Source organism: Peromyscus maniculatus, chromosome 11 (genome assembly GCF_049852395.1).
Source record: "Peromyscus maniculatus bairdii isolate BWxNUB_F1_BW_parent chromosome 11, HU_Pman_BW_mat_3.1, whole genome shotgun sequence".
Taxonomy (NCBI): domain Eukaryota; kingdom Metazoa; phylum Chordata; class Mammalia; order Rodentia; family Cricetidae; genus Peromyscus; species Peromyscus maniculatus.
The window spans coordinates 43,848,927-43,869,034 of NC_134862.1; the positions used below are offsets into that span (position 1 = coordinate 43,848,927).

Sequence of the window (20,108 nt, forward strand, 5' to 3'; positions counted from 1 at the left end):
AGAACACGTTACACACTCGCATGAAAATGGCCTTATATAACGCAGCTTAATGGATAATTTCTTAAAAGTCTTATAACGTAAGAATAGTAAACAGCATAACGTGGGGAGGGAGGGAGGGTGCGGCGGTTTCATTCTGAGCATCCACATGGTGGCTCACAGACCTCTGTAACTCTAGTTCCAGAAGATCCAATGCCCTTCTCTAGCCTTGGTGGGCACCAAATACACACATGGCACACATACATACATGCAGCGCACACACACACACACACACACACACACACACACACACACACACACAAAATAAAACAAATCTTTAAAAAGTAAAATAAAAACGGCTGGCTGAGGGCACAGGTAAGAGAGCCTGGGTGTGGCCTGGCCTGTGTTGGTTGGTCCAGGCTACTCAGGCTCCTGGCAGTGTGCCAGCTGGCACGCTCAGTATCATCACTAGACCACTGGTCTGTGCCCTTGAGGACTAATGATGTCAGAAGACACTTGATGGCTTGATAAGTAAATGGTGTCCCCATGATAGAGAGCAGTATAAAGAAAGGGAGGCCCCAGATGGAATGCCTTGATTGGGCTCTCCTTGGACCCTGGAGAATAAGGAACTGAGGTGCAGAGTGGGCCCAGAAGTGAGCAAGTGCGCTTGAGGGAACAATCTGGATGCTTAGAAGGCCACTCCGATTTACGCAGCCAGTGAAGGTAACGGATGAAGTCTACGCCTTCACATCGCTCGATCCTAGACGGTGATCAGTTCTTGGGGCCCACACAGCTGCTCTGCAAGCCATCTGCATGACGTCACCAGAGAGCTCTCTGTCACAGCCCATCGTGTGGGGGTGGCTGTTTGTGTGTCCTCTACTGAGGACAGAGCCCTGCTGGCAGGTGCCTGCTCAATGTGGTGAGTCCCCAAACACAGTGAATGGCTTCTGGCCCAGACACAATTCACAGAGCCGCCAACCCCCAGGGGAGCCCTTGCTTCGGCTCCCTCAGAGGCTAGCTCCCCACAGGAGGACGAAGCCCCAGGGTGGGGGCGGATAGTGCAGGAAGAGCTGATCACATTCTAGAAGCGGGAGATGCCACCACCACACTTGACTTCATACACAGGTGGAGTTGAGCTGAGAGCCCAGGAGCCAGGGGCCTCACCCTCCCATTTGCAGGGATAGCCTGGGGACCTCCTCACTTCTCCGCACCCTGTCTCTGCACTCTTGGGAACATTTCTCTTAGGCAACCTCTGTCCTGTGCAGGTGAGCATGGGCTGTCTGTCTGTCTGTCTGTCTGTCTGTCTATCAACTTCCTCCTGCTTTGGATGCTCACTCCCCAATAAACTTTCTTCCCGGCCTCCTGCTGATGAGCCTTCTCTCAGGCCCATGCTCTGCAGAAAAGAATTAAATCGCCTACTAAGGGTCGGTCAGGTATATTGCAGGCACTGGCCATCACGAACAGGACCCACACCCTGCCCTCTAGAGCAGGCAGCTCTCCATGACATCACCTGAGTCCAGAGTGTGTCATGCCAGTAACACCAAGTGTTCAATGAAAACAAAACTCTAGCCTAGTGTGGCGGTGGACACGTAGAACCCCAGTACGTGGGAGGCTGAGGCAGGAGGATTAAAGAGTTAAGGAAACTTTAAGTGAGACTATATGAGACCCTGTCTCAAAATATTGAAGAAAAAAGGAGGGAAGAAAGAAGAAAGTGAAATTCTGGCATACTAACAGGAGTAACAGTCCCGTTGCGAGTGCCTATTACGCATGAGCCCCTCCCCAGGCATCGTCCCTACACCCCACGGCCCTAGAAAGGAAGCCCGGGGAGCCTGCTTTACAGAGGGGGAAATGGTAGGCAGAAACGTTAACCACCGCAGTCATCAGAGTGTCTGAAGCTGGTTTCTCACACAGGTCTCTCTGCCCACAGAGACTGCTCTCTACCCTTCGTGACACTAACACACCTCTGTAAAACAGGGGGAGGAAGATGCCTCTGAAAGGGTCATTGGAAACAAGTCTGTAATCTCAACTGTGGGGAAGTGGGGAAGGGAGGATCAGGCCTTCAAGGTCATTCTCAGTTACAGAGTGAGTTTCAGATCAGCCTGGGATATGTGAGATCCAGATTCTGAACAAAGGCAGCAGGGGGCGGGGGAGGAGGGGGAGAGAGCTGTCTTGGACTATCCTTGTCCTGTATCCAGGGTCCCAGGAGAATGGCTGATGATCCGTGGCCCCTGCCTGCCTAGGGGAGGGGCGTGCATCGGAGCCCTTGGCTCCGTGGAGATGGATAGGGGCTGAGGAGCAGTCCTGGCCCTGTTGCGGCCTGTGCCCTGCTCCCCGAGGGCGGAAAGCTGAGGACGGGAAACCAGCTGTCTCCAAGAGCAGGCAGTACCCACACCAAACCTGCCAGCCAGGCTGCAAAGCCCACTCAGCTCCAGGAGGCAAAAGAGGTTGTTTCCCGTGTGGAGGGCCACAGTGGCTGGGACACAGTGAGCGCCTAGGCCGGCACTGGGGACTCCATCACGCTACCTTCTCTGCCACTGACGAAGGGCTTTCTGCTCACTGACGGACCAGCTTCTGCTGCATTAGCTGCCACCCGGCCACTCAGTGCCCCGCGGCAGCTGTGAGAGGGCACCAGGGGACAGCCACTGTGCAAACAGTTAACACAACCCTAAACACAGGGTACGTGCCAGCAAGCCAGGAGAGAAATCAACTTCTGGAGACATACCATGCAGGACATGATCCTCAGGATGGGGACACATTTGGGGCAAGAAGTAGTATCCCAGGAGCCACTGTGCCCATTCTGAGTGGAGCCCATCAAAGGGAAGGACCCCCTACTCTGCAATCTCCTAGATGCTTTGGGAAGGCCAAAGCCATATGTCCTTATTGTTCTGCCACTGGTCCCAGCCTGAGGAAGCCAATGGCCTCCTGAGAAATGAGGTGGGACAAGAGCAGATGAAGCCACTGGAGGTGCCCAGGAAGCTAATTGGAGATGGAAGGACCTGCTCCCTAAAGCAAGAGGGGGGACAAAAATGGGAAGAACACTCCAGATTCAGCCTCCCTCTCCCCAGTTTCCTCCTCATCCCTAGCAACAGCCCTGTCCCACTCTAGGACTTGACACCGGTAGCCACAAGCCTAGGCTGACATTTGATCCTTTTGAACATCTTCCCGATGGTTCTAACCTTACCATGCCTGTAGCCTTCCAGTTCTGTCCTACTCCACGGCCTCCTCCACTCTGCCTGAGCCCTGTCATGATCAGTCTCCACTCTGCTCATCCTCCACACACACCAGGCCGACCTCGTGTGAAAGCATAATGGCCCTGATGGAGGTTTTTTACATGCTCAACTATGTGCATACATTAAAAAAAAACCATTTCCCTGATGATATATGACTCTGTTCTTATCATTAGAGTGGATTTGCTAATATTATGTTAAGGAGTTTTTGCCCTTTAAAAATGTAATTTGGATTACGCCATCCCCTGCTTAAATCACTCAGAGGCTTCATAAAGCACTTAAAATAAAATCCAAGCTCTTGACCATGAACCAACCTCTGACCATGATAAGATCCCCATCTTATCATGAATCCGGTACTTTTGAGCTGTGGAAGGATGGACTCGCTGCCTCCTCCTTGCCTGTGCCTGTGTAGATGAACATGGCCCGTGTTACACTCATAACCACAAAGCTGGGGAAACTTCAGATTCATCCCCATGAGCTTCAGGAAGTCCTTCAGGCTGCCCCCAGAGAACAGACTTCTAGTCACCACCCATTTCCTAGAGAATTGTTTCACATTCGCTACACTCTCTAACACCTCCTCCTGCATCCCTGCTCTTGACCGACTGCCTTGCTTCCTACTTCATGAGAAGATGGCAGCAGCCAGCTGCCAGCATCTGTCCCTGGCTCCACGGGCCGCTCAAGGGCCTCCAGCAGCCTGCCCACACAGCTGGTCTCTTCAGTCCAACCCTTCTTGCTGCACAGACATGGCCCCACCCTCAGCAGACCACTCACCACTGGACCATTGTAGGCATCGCACAGACGCGCTGACCTCCCCCTATCTCCAGAAACGACACAGAGCAAAGTCCTCTCTTCCCGATTCTGACGGTTGCGGCTCCCGTGACTTTGCTTTCTTTGCAATCAAATTCCTCAGATAGTAATCTCAGATAGAGTACTCCTCAGATAGAAACCAGCAGCCTTCGACTCCGCCCCTTTTCTCCATGGAGCCTCCTGCACTCAGGCTCTCTATCCACTCTCTTCACTGGCATTGCCCTTGTCCCGCTCACCCATGCTGAACTAGCCACGGCCAGTGCTGCTTCTCAGGCCTCCGCTCACATCATTCAGCAGCAACGGGAAGAACTAATCCGCTTCTCTTTGGTACACTTCCTACACCTGGCTTCCAGGAACCCCCATTGTTGGCTCTTCTTTGGTCTCCTTATTGATGTGTCCTCTTCTCCCCAACTTCTCAGTGCCCAGACATGCCACATCCGATGTGCTTACGACTGAACTCCTATTGCCTCTAAAACCTGAGGCTTCGTCCATCCTGGATGATACCAACTCCATCCTCCCAGTTGCTTAGGATGAGAAATGCCTGTTGACTCCTCCTCACATCAAATCTATCACTAAATTCACAGACAGGAGGCTTCACTTATGTAGAGTGTTAATGGTTAAATGTGCTGTAGAAACAAGCCAGGGTGAGTGAGATCGGGGTGGCTAGGCTGGGGCTAGAGGGAGAGTACAAGGTAGACAAGATGGCTACCTTGAAAAGGTGTCTTTGAGCAGAGCTCTAGAGGTGAGCAGACATACCACAGAGCCTTCAGGAAGACACACCAAGCAAGGAAAACAGCTAGAACAAAGACCCTAGGGTAGGAATGGACTTGAAGAGTTTAGACGCAGCAGGGAGGCCTTTGTATTGAGATGCGGTGATAAAGAGAAAGCGGGAATGATAAGGACTTATCAAATCCATATGCAGATCCACTCTTATCCTGTGCAGAACCTCAGCAGCAGTACGTTGATAGTAGTACATTGTAGTACATTGATAAAGTGAAGTTCTAACAGGAGCAAGGGTGGGGTGGGGGACCTACCCGAGTTCACCCAGAAACAGACGTGAAGCTCAATCATCGTTCTGGGCCTCAGAAGCCAGACACAAGAGGGTAGGCACGGCTTGCTTCTGTTGTAGAAACTTAGGAGCAGGCAAAACAAGTCCGAGGGACTAAAGTCAGAGGGCGGTTATTCTGGGGAGGGTACTGACTGGGAGAGGCGCAGGGTGCTGAGGATGTTCTTTCTCAATGTAAGAAAGTCACCACAAACCTGAGCTACATACTTGCAGCCCATGTACTTACTGTATGAAATTCCTGCTTCCATACATCTAAGAACACACATTCAGAGTCAAGCACTCCTCATCATTCCCTCTGCCACTGTTCAGCTGTCTCTCACACCTGAGGCAACGTGACAGCTCCTGACCAGTCTCTCATTCCCCCCCACCCCACCCCCGGCCCTAAAGCACATGTTCAGCATGAGAGCCTCGGGGACCAGATGATGTCCCTTTTCTGCTCGGAGTTGGGAAATGGCTCCAACCTCCTTCAAAGTAAAAGTCTTCCAGGGGTGTGCAAGCCACGTGTGTGTCAGTCTGCACGCCTTATCTTCCCCACCCTCCCCTTCCTCACCTCATCTCAATACACACGTCTAAACTCGTTCAAGCACATTCCTACCCCAGGACCTTTGTCCTGGTTGTCTCCCTTACATCATGTGTCTTTCAGATGTCCGTGTGTCATGTCCCCTCACCGGAGCTTTGCTCTAAGATACCTTCTCAAGGAAGTCATTAGGGCTACGTTGCAACTCTTTCCCCAGCCCCAGCCTAGCCACCCAGTCTCACTCATGCTGACTTGATTCTACATCACGTTTTACCTTTTAACACTCTATGTAAGTTAAGCCTCCTGTTTGTGATCTGACATCTGTCCCCCAGGCCATCAGTGAGCAGGCCCTGCCAGGACCTGTATCACAAGCATCCACAGCATCAGCTGGTACACATGTGGCACTCAATGAGCATTTGTGGAATGAATGACTATGCGGATGAATGAGTCACTGGATCAGGGGTTCTCAACCTGTGGGGGTCACAACCCCTTGGGGGGTGTAATGGCCCTTTCACGGGGGTCACCTAAGACCACCAGAAAGCACAGATGATTACATTATGATTCATAACAGTAGCAGGATTACAGTTATAAATTAGCAACGACAGTAATTTTATGGTTGGGGGGTCACTACAACATAAGGATTGTATTAAGGGTCACAGCATTAGGAAGGCTGAGAACCACTGGACGAGATCTGTCTACATTAGGGTCCTGGATAAGGACAAGTGAGAATGACCAGTCACCCTTCTTTCTCAAAAGTCAGACAAGTTCTGAGAGCAAGCAGCAGGAAGAAGTCCCAAAGGGTAACTTCCCACATGACCTGTGCTGAAGAAGTGGCTATGGGATCGGGACCGGCTGCCAGCTCAAGTATTGATACTTGCCGGGCATCAGTCACCTGCCATCCTGACTCCTGACAGAGGAGGTCAGGAATCTCTCCATGGCAAGCTTGGACTGTGGAAAGCTATAATCACAACGGTGGCTGGGAGTTCCCAGGTAGAGTGGACCAGGCTGCACATCCCTCCATACCTGCAGCCCAATGAACTGCCTAGCACTGCCCTCCCCCAGCCCCACATCTCTGTGATCCTGTCCGTGAAGACTGCCAGGCAAGAGAAGTTACCACGGTCTACTCTTTGGGGTCAAGGGTGTTCTTCCCTGGCTGTTCCATCTCCTTGTCCACCTTCAAGCCAGTGTTGGCAAAGAGAAATGGATGACAAGGCCCACACCCTGCCACCTCTTCCTCTCCCATTCCCACGCCCTTTGCTCCATAACAACTGGTAACCTCTTCTGGGCTCTAGTGAAGGGGCCCAAATTAAAGGCGGGATTCCCAGCCCGAGAAGCTGTGTGTGTCTCAGCCTCCTTCCTCTCAGCTCTGCCCCTTATGTCTACGCCTTCCTGCCCAACGGGGCTAACCAAGAAATACCACACGCCAAGCCCTTCATTCTGGAGACTTCTCTCCTCAATAAAAGGCAAAGAAACAAGATGGCCGAGCCTCAGGAAATAGAGAACAGCTACTAAGGATGGGCTCCCAAGCCTGTACAGTCCTGCCGCGCTAGCCCAGAAGGACAAATGGGCTGAGGAATACCAGAAGCCTCCTGGGAATGGCAGTGTGGGTGAAATGGGAAAGGGGTAGAGGGGGAAGGATGAAAGGAGTTGGGAGATATTTAGCCTCATATGAAAATACTTCCAGACATAGGCAAGCTGGTACTAGGAGGTTCCGTCCAGGGTCCTAGGCCTTGGCTCTGGCCCTTGAAACAATGTGAATCAGTGAAGTGTTTTGGCTTTTGTTTGTTTGAAATTTTCATTTACTTATACTTATTATTCATTCATTATCTCCCCCAGTGTGTGTGTGTGTGTGTGTGTGTGTGTGTGTGTGTGTGTGTGTGTGTGTTGGGGTACTCAGGGTACTAGTGCGGAGGTCAGAGTACAAACCAGCTTTTAGGAATTCATTCTTTCCTTCCACTATGTATGCCTCAGGGATTGAATTTAGGCCATCAGGCTTGGCAACAAGGGACCTTACCAGCTGAATCATCTCCCCAGCCTCTGAAGTGTTTTTTAATAATAATAATAATAATAATAATAATAAATGTAGTACTCTAATTAGCAACCTACTTAAAATAGATAAATAAAACGTGCTACCCAAATGTTAATTTATCCCAAAGAAGTTCCAGACATGGAAGACACCTGAGTATGTAAACAGAGTGTCCTGGAACTCTGGTGCTTACCCAGACCCCAGAGAGAAGTTTTAAATAGAAAACTCCCTGAGCCTGAAGTAATATGGAAGGAGGCACACATCCAGTCTGAAAAGCTAACAGACAAAATGAACCTGGCAGGCAAGAGCAGGAGGTGGATTCCCTGAAACCTAAAAGATGAATAATAATACAATCTTATACTGTCATAAAAGCCCTCACAAAATAATTTTAGTTGACATGTGGAAATGTTTGTAATGTAATGTTAAGTGAGAAAAATAGGATTTAAAACCATATATAGATAGATACTTGCCATATGCAAAAATAATGTAGCTAAATATATACATGTGTGTGGAAAAATTTTCTGGAACACCAAATGTTAACAGTCGTCCTCTGTAGGTGGAAGAAGTACTGGTGGATTTGGAGTCTTTATTCTTCTCTACATTCCTCGCAATCAGCACGGTTCTCTGAGGCTCTCAAATAAACACAAAACTTCGAGGTGCAGCCCCTAAGGCTCCACTCAGGGCCCCCAGGGGTGGACGGGCTTCTCCACAAACCACCTTGTTTTTCCTCGGCCTCCTCACAGCGGATGCTTGAACAAGTTGCCCCCCACCCTCACCCTGCCGACACATGAGGCTTCTTGGAAGCCATCCCAATGTGGGAAGATGGGGTGCTTTCACCCCTGAAACAAACCCGGACACCTCTGCAAGGAAAGCCACGTGTCTTGGTTCAGCCACATCCAGCATAAGCACCTGCAGGCTGCCCCAACACAAACACGAAGCCACCTCCACCACACCCCGCAGCCTACCACTCTTCCAAGGACCCAGTCCACTGAAGCTACATTTTCTTTCCCAGGCTAAGAAGAGGCTGATTGGGGAGGAGCACCGAGTTCCCAGCACAGTGACCCTGAACAAGCTCCCGCTCCCCTGGCCCTTGGTTTCCTCGCCGTGGCTTGCTCTGGCTGCTTTTTCGCCTCGTGCACTCCAGCCTATGACTAATGCATCCCTCGACCACGCATCTGGAGACACCCTGCTCCTTCTGGAAGCGGATGGAGACTCAGAGCAACTGTTCTGGGACACAGAGGTCACAGATGGCTGCTGGGGTGTTAGTAGTGCGTGAGCCATTTTAGTTGTCAAATAAATACATAAACAAAGCCCAGACCAGATCGGGGACTGCCAGGCCAGCTGCCGAAAGCGAACACATCTTAATCTAACAGCTTCCTTTTCCTCCAAAAAGCGCAACCCAGCGTACCTAGCCTCCCAGACAAGCAAGCCCCCAGCTGTGGGCAGCAGCAGCAGGCCTTCCAAGGGACCCAACTGCCCACTAGAGTGGAGGGGAGGGAGAGGTGCTGAGTGTGAGCCAAGCAGAGTGCACAAACACTGGCAAAAGTGAGAGGGGGCAAAGGTGATAGCTGGTGATAGCTTTAGGGAAACTGGGGCCTACAGCCTACAAGACCGCCGCTTAGGTCCACGCATGCGCGCTGGGCTTAGAGGGTCAAAGTGGCTGATAGAGGGCCTGGAATCTGCTCCTGGCCAGCGGTTTGTGTTGGAGAATGATTGAAACTTTCAAGCTCCTGATCCCAGTTTATCTGAAGAACTGTAGAATGAAGCTGGCAGCAGCCTCCACTACTGAGAGGCTACACACAGTCAATGGGATAAAACATACACAAAACAAAACATAGCTACCACATGATCAATCACTGGGAGTGGAAAAATCCAACACAAAACCTGCCCGGGATCCCGAGACAGCATTGGCAGGAACCAGGAGGAAGAAGAACCACACAGCGAGTTGGAGCCAAAAGGAACCTCGGTGACCTTGGATCCAAACATGCATACGGCAGAGAAAAGTTTGGGAAGGTTGAACCACTTCTAAGGCTGCACAGTTATCTGGTAACACAGCAACACCTAAGCCCCAAACCTCTGCCACCGTTCACTTTACGGCAACCCATCTAACTGAGGACAACCTCCTCACAGAAGCAGGGAGCACCCTGGAGCAGACCCCAGATGATTACAGAGTCCCAAGACAGCCCTGGGTGAGGAGGTGGGAGGATGGATATTGAAGAGTCCTGGGAACTGGAAGTAAGGACTAGCTTCTCAGTACAAGCATGGGTGGGTGTCATGCTGCATGTAAAAGACCACACATTATTGACAATCAACCATTCCAACTTCAAAAAATGCAAATGGGTCACATTAGATAAGGTAAAACTCTTTTCTCTCTCAAGTTTCTGCTACATGGAACAAAATAAAACCTGTGGTTCACTGACCAACCTAATCCTTGCTCTATGACTCCTATATCCAAATGTCTAGACACACCTCCCCAACACTCAGTGACATTATTCTCAGGGCCCAGGGCCACATCAGCCTTTGCCTAGCATATCAGGGCAGGGAGCCAGGTGCCTGCAGGTTCAAAAGCCTGGCATTCCACTGACTCCAGCTGCCCAGAAGGATACAGAGCATTCTGTACCTCCTGCAGGGTACCTGGGCAATGACAGGTCTGGACCTAGAGTCATCGACATCTTGGCCAGGAGCCTTGTTTAGAAGCTGGCCCTTAACTTGAGAGGAGGCTCTTCTTTGCAGGGCAGAGCACTCCCAGGATCCCTGCTGAGCAAGTGGGGAGACGCAAAATGGGGGAGAGCAGTCCTCAACAAGAAAGATAAAGCCTGTTTGAGACTCACCCATGTGATCTGGAAACCCAGTCGTTTTAATCAACATTTACAGAGTGCCAAGGACTACACAATGTTGCTGGGCATTCTAGATCATTCACAGAAACACACAAGATGTGATCATTGCCCCGGACATTGCCTTTGAGGCACTGGCAGCCCACTGGGGGAGGGAAAACATATACAGATGTAACTTAACAGTTCTCTGACACCTTCTTGGAATGTGCTGTGCGCATGTCAGTCTAAGAACACACATGCTCGGGTTGGGGAAACAGAGCCTGCCTGCCCAGCCCCTGTTCAAGCCATATATTAATAACGAAGCTAGACTTTTCATTTACAGCCTGCATTCAATACGTCAGGCATAATACTAATTGCTATATATCCCTCCAGGAACCCCAGGCAGTCGTGCTATTATTTCTGTCCCCTTTTATAGATGAAGAAATTAAAGTTTCTAGAGGTTACAAAGGTGACCGTCCCAAGGTGACACAGCCAGGCATTTGTAAACGCATCCAAGCCCAGGCCTGTATTATATTCCACTTGTGCCCACCCTCAATTCCCAGAGGACTGTTCTCCCACGGCCCCAGCTTCGAAGCAACAGCCGCTGCCTCTGAGGGGAATGAGCCTGCCATTCCTACCAGTATGGCCACTCCATTCCCCAGGCCCAAAGGGTGAGGAGGACACATTCTGAAGCCTGTGACCTCTGTGGCACGAGGACAGGGCCAAGGCATTGGCACCCACTCAGCAGGCAGACTTTCTCCAGCAGCCTTCCTCCGGCTGCCCATCTCTGTGCATTCCTAATGTGGCCACGCTGTTGTAATGGTCGGGCTCCGAGGCCCAGCCCATCTAATGGATTGAGACTAGCGTGGCGAGCGCAGGCCAGCAGCAACCCCGGTTTAATGGCAGCATGAAAGGCCCTCGGAAACGGAGCCTCCGTGGCTTCTGCACTGTGTTTCCTCCTTCCTGCACCCCACCTTCCCTAGGAAACTTGGTGACTGGGAGGGAGGGAGGTTGGAGGTGGGGTGCGAGAGGCTGACGACAAGGTTCTGGGCACAGGAGTCAGAGGGAGGACTCGGTTGAATCGGGCTCTCCACACCTGGCTCCGGGAGATCCTCTGAGCCGGCTTCCCCTCATCCAGTTCCTGCTCCACCTCCCTCCCTGGACACAGGGAATGAATGCATGACGTGAGAAGAGGCTGGGAAAAGTTAAACGTGCATAAATGTGACCAAAGAGAGAACTCTGGGTACCTAGGCCTGCTCGGGCAAACTGCCAAGTGAGATCAGAGGCCCCAAGTCCCAGATACGGGAGCACAGGACGCTGCATAGGATGGCAGGTCCTGGACACGGCTAAAGCTCACCATTACAGAACCTACTGGTGACAAGAATTCAAAGAGGGGGAAACACACTCAAAAGTGTGTCCCAGCAGAGCCGGTTCCTGGCAGTGTGCCCAGGCACTTGCTGGCACTCGGTGACCCAGGCACTGCCTGGTGCCAAGATTATGGCCTGGTAGGCCTGGGCAGGGAGCCTCAAGGTAGACGGGACCTCCCCCCACCCCACGACAAGGACTGCCACCATTAAGCCTCGCTCCCTGAGCTGTCCAGAAACAGCAGACGCACCTCTGGTGTAGCCTGCAAGCCAAAGCCAGAACACAGGGGCAGTCAGCAGCATTCTCCCTGCCTGCCAAAGAGATCCCTCAGTAGGCGCTGGGCAGAGGCAACTAGCCCTCTGGGCTCAGCAGGAGAGTCTGGAGGGTGGAGCTGGCTGGTACAAGACATTGGCAGAACAAGTGAGCTAAAGAGTGTCTTCCGGAAGCCAGCCTGGTCTGATCCGAGAAGCGGCAGCAGGTTGGCCCTGGTGTGCCACCCTTAACACGTCCTCAGCCCTCCCCTAGAGCTCTGCTCTCCTCCTCCTTGTGGAATCCAGATCATTCTCAACCCTGCACTGTCCCCTGTCTTGGGGACGACAGTGGTGACCCCTCCAAATGCTCTAACCCGACTCCAGGCCCCATCTGCTGCCTCCGGCTCCCTCGCTGCAGAGGCTACAGCACTGAGGTCATGGGTACCGTCAGGGTGGTGATTCTCCAGCCACCCAGCCCCCTCCTGCTTCTCTCACCACAGCCAAGCGAAGCATCCCTACACAGAGCCCAGGAAGGCCAAGTGTGGGCTGGGATCCAACAGCCAGAGAACACCTAGCTGACTAGGGACGGGCCTTATGCACTCTTAATCTTCTCTAACTCATCCCCCAAGCCACCCAACATAAGAGTTTCGCAGAGTACCTTGGGCTGCTATGAACTCACCGGAGAGGGATCTTGACTCGGAGGTAACGATCCACAGCAATAGCCAGCAGAGCCAGGATGGAGCTCTGGGTGAGGATGAGGACAGGGCAGGCCACCATGAGGCAGGTGTGGAAGTAGGTCTGTGGCCCAATGTTGATAAGGATGGCTAGTGGGATGACCAGGGCGCCAACGGCCACATCAGCTACTGCCAGGGATACGATGAAATAGAAGGTGGCATCGCGAAGTGCCTGGTTCACCTTCACAGCCCAAATCACCAGCACGTTTCCAGGCACAGAGACCAAGGCAATGAGCACCTCGATGCCAATGTAGGCAGCCTGGAAAGCCGAGATGTAGGGCGGCATGGTGGGCAGGAGCTGGGCACATCAGCAGACAGGCGCCCTGGGGCACGAGGCCAGCACCTGTGGTCAGGAAGCCTGCGGTGGGGATGCCAGCCTGGGAAGGAGGGGACATAGGCAGCCCTGCGAAGATGTGCCCCAGTTAGCAGATGCAGCGCCTGCCCAGGCTGGCCAGGCACTCAGCCTCTCTATCTTCTTAACCTCTGTCCCCTCCCCTTGTCCTCAGAGGTTCCATTCAGCAACTTAAAATAGCAACACTCACTCCACCACTGGCTTTTGTATCAGGTGTGAGGTAGCTCCCAGTACACTCACTCCACAACGATCCCCTATGCCTCCGCAATGCCCACAGGTGTCCGCCGACCCGGAGGCAGGGAGCTCACCATCTTGCCTGCCAACCAGTAGGGGGTCCCAAAGGCGTTGCCCTAAGTTCCCCGGGCGGCTTTCCGGAGCCGCGCCGGGCAGGGCTGGGCTCTGGGCACCGTGCGCGCACCGGCTCATCATTCTCCAGGCTCCCGCCGCTGCGCTCCCAGCCCGGCCTTTCAAGCAATCACATGGTGCGGCAGAGGCTCAGCCCCGGACGCTTTTAAAGAGGTAGTGCCCCTGTTTCGTACCTGGGACTGGATGGCAGGCGTGAATCTGAGGGACTAAGCCCAGGACCTGGCGGGTCCACGGGCTCTCATTTCCCGCGTGCGCGCACGCCCGCCCTGTGCCCACCCACCTGGGACGCCGCTGGTGTCCGACTCTTAACAGTCGCCTGGTCCTGCTCCAGCTTAGAATCTTTGCCCATCGACTGCCCCATGGGGGGGCATTCCAATCATTTCATCCACCCTTCTCCTGCACATTCATGGTGCACGAACTGAGACACAGACTTACCCAAGGTCACACCAAAGCTGTCAGAGCTCCTCCTAGCCACCTGAACTGTCTAGCCAAGTGTCCCCAAATCTCGAAGCCTTGGGCAGTCGCTCCCTCAGAAGATGCCAGGAGAACCCAGGGCTAGCCTGTTAGGTCCAGGGGGATGGTAGCTAACCGAGACTCCACTCTGGCGCCAGCGCCTTCGTCGCCCCCGGAGCGGGAGCTGAGTGACAATCGGGCTCCGCACACCGGGAGGGGAGGGGGCGGGGGCGGCGGCGGCGGCGGCACCCGCGGGCCCCTCCCTCGTCGCCCTCCGTCTCCTCCCCCACCCCCTCCTCTAAACAAAGGAAGTGATTCTGTGTGAGAAAAGCTGAGAAAACGTGAGCTTCCCGAACGGTGTGATGTATGAATCCGGCCTCGGGACAGTACAGAGGTGCGGCCTCCCGTGCTCTCTCCCTCCCCTCTCAATGCGGCAGGAGGGTGGGTGGCAGTGAGCCCTGATCACCTGCGGGACTCCAGAAGGCCCTGCTCTGATCTCCCACAACCACTAAGGGTTGGCAGCACGGCTCCTCCCCTAATCCCAAAACCTACTCTCTTCAGGAACCCGGTCCCCGCACTGTCAGGAAGGCACAGGCTTCCAGCACACACGTTACTTCTCAGGCGATATCCTGAGTCATTACATCCCTTTCTCATCCATCTTTCAGAACGCTTTGCGGGCTCTTAGCAATTTCCATTTTGCAGATGGGGATGCTGAGGCTCAGAGAAGTGACCGGCTTCTCAAGATCACCACTGTCAGTGTCACACTACGATGCTCCTTTCTTCCCTCCTCCTCCTCCTCCACCTCCTCCTCCCCAGCACCTAAGACCACAACAGTAACTAGTTCAGTCCCTTGTGTTCCAGAAAAAGAAGCAGGCTGGGAAATGAAAGGAACTTGCCAAGGACTACAGCATTTAGCAGACCAAGCCGCCACACAGTGCCCTCCCCATAACGCCCCTAGCCCACACCTCATCACTTGCTTCCAATCAGTAGGCACAGCCCCAAGCCTTCCTTCTGGGTGCCTTACAGAGATCCCTCTCTGAGAAATCACGTTTGTATGTTGGAGAAGGGCCTGCACTGCACAGGAGCTGGGTTAGGCTGGGGGAACCCCAGCGCCCCTCCTGCCCCCTTGCTGGATCTCAGGATGAGAAGGGCTCTCACCGCTGGAGGGACAGCCATCGCTTCTGCTGGTGTTTGCTGCAAGATCACAGTAGGGAACAGTTTCTGGAACCTGAGTGGCTGGGCAGAAGGGTAAAGGTAATTCAGTTGTCTTCCGAGGAGGAAGTCCAATGTGGGAGAAGACAGCATCTTCCACTCCCATCCTCAGAGAAGAAGAAATCTGAGTCTGATCACAAAAGGGCAGTCCTTCTAGGAAGGCTAGCTGCCAGGTACCCTCCCTCCCTGTGTACTTCGCATTCCTCCCCATTCCTAAGAGCAAGTTGACGACATTCTCCCACTGCCCACACCATGCCAGGAGGCTGAGGTCTCTGCCTCTTGGCCCTTTATTTCCTTGGCTCAAAGCCTTTAAGGCACAAAGTCTTTCTCTTAATTAATTTTTTAAGACAGGAACTTGCTATGTAGCCCAGGCTGGCCTCAAACTCAGTCATTTTAGCTCTTCTTTCCCAATGCTGGAATTAAAGATACAATCCTGTACCATGCTGGGCAAAGAGAGTGGTTGTTTGGTTGGTTGGTTGTTTGGTTGTTTGTTTGGTTGGTTGGTTTTGTTTTGTTTTTGTTGTTTGTCTGTTTGGTGCTGAGGAATGGAACTCAGGACCTCATGCATACTGGCCAAGCGTTTTACAGCTGATTCTATCTGTGATCTTCTCTTGAGTTTTGATTTGCCTCTGGTCAGCCATATGGCAAACCCAGCATGGGGCAGCCAGAGGCTTGAGGGAGAGGACACTGTGGAAGGACAGGGTGGAACAGGAGGAGCCAAGTGCCTGGGGTGGACGCCGAGCCAAAAATGTGATGCTGCTTTTCACACATGCCCCAGATCCCTGACTAGATGACCCTCCTCCCTCAGCCACATGACCTGCCATGATTTCCCTGCCTCCAGCAGAGCCCTGATTTCCTCATCTGTATGACGGCTTGACCAGGAAGAGCACCTCCTGGAAGGCTATGAGAACCGCATACGCATGTTTTAGGAGAGTCGAGCCCAGACCATGGATTAAAAAGCCAGCTTAAGGCCAACAAGATGGCTCAGTGAATAAATGCGCTTGCTGCCATGCCTGACAAAGTGAGTTCAATCCCCAGGACCCACAGTACAGAAGACGACTGTCTCCCAAAGGTTGTCTTCTGACCTCCACACACGCGCACTGTGGCACTCACACACACACACACACACACACACACACACACACACACACACACACACAGAGGCACATGTACTAAATAAATAAAATGTAATATAATCTTAAAAAAAAAAAAGGGAAGCAGGCAGCGCCAGGCCAATGGGGAGAAGGGGAGGGAAGGAGAGTCCAAAGTTCAAAATACTGAAATCTGCCCTGTGCTGATAGTGGAGCTATGTTGGGACTAAATCCCACAGGTACCAGGCTTGAGTGCCCTTAAAGGTACCCAAGTGAAAGCGTTTACTAAGCATGTCCCTCTGGGGCAAGACGATGCCACAGTAAGTGAAAAGTCCCAGGGCCCGGTCTTCACCCAGTTTCCTCCCAGTCCTGTCTTGTTCCTTCCAAGCTCCCTGCCTCTGTCTCTCTGCTGGCATGTCACACCACCAGCTCTCCACAGCGGGCCTGGTGAGTGTGGAAGAGAGGGCAGAGGCGGAAATGCCACTGGGGCAGCCCGGTTCAGCAGCCCTGAGCCTTCTCCAAACTCCCCCAAGTGCCCCAGAAGCTTGCTCACCTTGGGGACACCAACAAGAAGAGAAAAGGAGGGTGCCAAGGTTTGGGTCCAACTTCCGGAAGAGCCTGGGGGAGGAAGAGGTCTTAGGGACTCTCCTCTGAAGTTAGGCATGACAGTACATGTTTGTTTTCCCAGCTCTAAGACGGCTTAGGCAGGAGGATTGGGAGTTCAAGATCAGCCTGGGCCAGCCTGGGCCAGCCTGGGTTACATAGTGAGACCCTGACTCAAAAACACAAAAACTTCTTCTGAGGCTGGGGGTATATTTCAGTCATAGGGTGCTGGGATAGAATGTAGTAAAAAGTCCTGTGTGCCGTTCCTTGTGCCATTAAAAAGAAGAAGAAGGCCGGGCGGTGGTGGCGTACGCCTTTAATCCCAGCACTCGGGAGGCAGAGGCAGGCGGATCTTTGTGAGTTCGAGGCCAGCCTGGGCTACCAAGTGAGTTCCAGGAAAGGCACAAAGCTACACAGAGAAACCCTGTCTCGAAAAACCAAAAAAAAAAAAAAAAAAAAAAAGAAGAAGAAGAAGAAGAAAGAAATAAAAAAAGAAAGGAGAAACGTATATTCCTGTTTTCTTCCAGCAGGCAGATTATTCTGGTTCCTATGTCATGGTTTTCAGCATTATTCTGGGCCCTGCTTGCACAAGGAGACCCGGATAAGAACCAGAAGTTGCCGGGCAGTGATGGCACAGGCCTTTAATCCCAGCACTCGGGAGGCAGAGCCAGGTGGATCTCTGTGAGTTCTAGGCCAGCCTGGGCTACAGAGCAAGATCCAGGACAGGCACCAAAACTACACAGAGAAACCCTGTCTCGGGGGAAAAAAAAAGAACCAGAAGTCGGGACGGACAAAGAGACTTCAGGATAGCAGGGGAGCATGCCGCCCCACTCCAGTTCTGTCCATCCTGGTGGTGACTGAAACGTAGGTCTCTTCCTCCCTCTCTCCCATTTCAGGTCGGGACTGAGGTCATTTCTTTTTAACCACATGGTCATCATTTCATTCACCGTGTTCTACTCAGTGACAACTAAGAATTCTGCCCCTTCTACCTACCAGAGGGTAGGCCGGGATGAGAAGGCGCGAACCTCCAGAAAAAGTTCACAGTCACAGGCATAAACACAAAGGACCCCCATATACACTTCTCTCTGGGAGGACGAGGGCAAGCCTCTGACCTCTGACCTCAGTCTTTTGGCAACTGTGGATCAGCAAAGGCAGTGGAGGAAGGAAGGCCACGCCCTCTCATGTGGGGGATCTAGACACACGAAGGATGCCTGGGAACTTGGCAGAAGAGCCCCAGGGTGAGGGAGGAGGATCAGGGTTTCTTAGGGTCTTCGGGGAGCCATGTCTGCTTTAGGCAGAATTCTCTGTTTTACATATATGATGTTGTTTGGTTGGTTTTTGTTTGTTTATTGTATAACTTTGTTTGAACATGGATTTTTATAAGCCATGTGAAAAAAAAAAAATGAACATTTGAGCTTTAACCCAACGCTTCCATGGACAAACCAGAGAAACCCAAACATGGAATAAATTTACCCAAACCGCCCTGTAAGTCAGGGCCCAACTGAGGCCTGGGGAGGAGGCAAGAGGTGAAGTGAACTCTGAGCCCTACCTGCCAAGGTCTCAGGAGGCAGAGAGAGTCCTCAGCTTCCAGCTCCCCCCGCCCCCCTCACTGGGAAGGGAGACAGGATGCAAACACACCCTGGGAGAGCCAGCAACCCATGCTGACAGCACAATAAAGACCCTGTAACAGTTTGGCACTCAGGAAGATTTCCCCATCGACAGCATCCCTGGACCTGCTCACTACACACCTGCCTGGGAGGAAGCTGAAGCTCTGGGCCCCCAACCACAGACAAGTCAAGGCTTAGCAAGGCTCAAGTGGAGCCCTGTGCATGGCTGAGACCCGACTGGACCACAGAGGTGGTCTAGGCTCAGGAGGGGTTGAGATCTCCCGGAGGGAGAGAACCTCAGCCGACCACCCGTTCCTTCATTTACCCCTCTGTATTGCCCGAAGTCCACTATGAAGGTGTGTGTGTGTGTGTGTGTGCCACCTGCTCAGAGTCTGCCAGGTTGTGTGTTCCAGGTGCCACAGACTAGCCAGGGAGCTTCCTGAGCAGGAGCTGGCTGGAAGGGTTCCAGAGAAAGCAAGCTGAGCCTGGGCTTGAGGAGGGGCAGGATGCTCTGTGTTTGTGGAGAAAGACAGGTGGCATGGGAAGGGACCTTTGTGGGTAGACAAAACAAACAGCCTGAAGGTACAAAGTGTGTGCTATATCTTGGGGAAGATGAGGGGCTTCAACCTGAGTCTGGGCAGCACAGTGACAGTGACCAAACCTCCAGGGTGGGGCACCAAGAGGGCCAGAGCTCCCAGCTCCACCTTGCGCATGGGCAAGCCCAATACTTCCCCACATTCCCTGAGCCCAGTTCTCTTATCCTGGAGGAGAAATAGCAGCCCTGTCCCTCTTGTTATGTGAAAGTGCGTCTCAGGATGCAAACAACCAACCATAGCCGACTTTGTTGGTATTTGAAAGCTCTCGAGGATTTTGAACGGGGGCCTGAAGGATCTGGAAGCTGGTGGTACTTTATTTCTTGCCGTTCTGGGGGTGGAACTGGGGATGATGCATGTTAGGCAAACACTATGCTGCTGAACTTCAGCCTAAGCCAAGACAATCTAACTTAGAAAGACAACCCAAAGGGCCCGGAGGAAGGAGCTGGAGGCTGGCGATTCATCAGCAACCTTGATCAAAGACAGTGAGAAGCCGAGCAGAAGAGGAAGAGTGGGGACAGAGATGATGGACAGAGGTTGCATGGGAGCACTCCTGGGCTCAGTGGCTGGCCAAACACAGCAACCAAGGGCAAGCAAAAAGGTGAAGATGGTCCAGGGGAGACAGGGATGGCTGATGAAAGAGACCCTGGTAGTGCAGAGAGAGGGTGGATCAAGTGAGATGTGGCCCTGGCAGGTTTTTGTGGGATTCTGAAAAAGCCAAGAGTGTGGAACAGGAATCTGGTCATCTCTGTCCAGGTGGGAATAGAGACCTTGGGGAACAAGATTCCCCCTGGGGAGTGCGGCAAGACTACTCAAGGGAGGGTGCAAGGAAGCTGGGCTGTGTCCCCCAGGACCAGGAGGGAAAGCTGCCAGGAGCGGAGTGCAGGCATTTCAGGAAGAGAGGCACTGAGTGGCTGGAGAGGGGAACAGTCACCTCTGGTGACAGGAAGGGAAGGGAGACCTGGAAGAAGCCTCATGGGAAGGGTGGGTGTATGAGGGCCTCTCAGGGGTTAAAGCTGCCGCAGCTAGTTAACGGTGGAAGTCGTGGG

General features: G+C 52.7%; 1 protein-coding gene across 7 annotated transcripts in view; it reads right to left on the bottom strand.

The window, feature by feature from the left end:
- Adora1 (adenosine A1 receptor) overlaps window positions 1-20,108 on the bottom strand; it is a 50,979-nt gene that overhangs the window by 23,293 nt on the left and 7,578 nt on the right. The window contains exons 1-2 of one of the 7 annotated variants that reach the window (XM_016001026.3): window positions 13,936-14,165; window positions 12,728-13,185 (exon numbers count right to left, since the gene is read on the bottom strand). The exons of 1 other annotated variant lie outside the window; for it this stretch is intronic. In XM_016001026.3, coding sequence (XP_015856512.1) covers window positions 12,728-13,068 — 341 coding nt within the window. In that variant the 5' untranslated portion in view covers window positions 13,069-13,185; window positions 13,936-14,165. Of the gene's footprint in view, window positions 1-12,047; window positions 12,602-12,706; window positions 13,894-13,935; window positions 14,166-20,108 lie in introns of those variants that run through there. 5 more of the 7 variants (XM_042258168.2, XM_076547435.1, XM_076547438.1 and 2 more) reach the window with 5 other exon arrangements.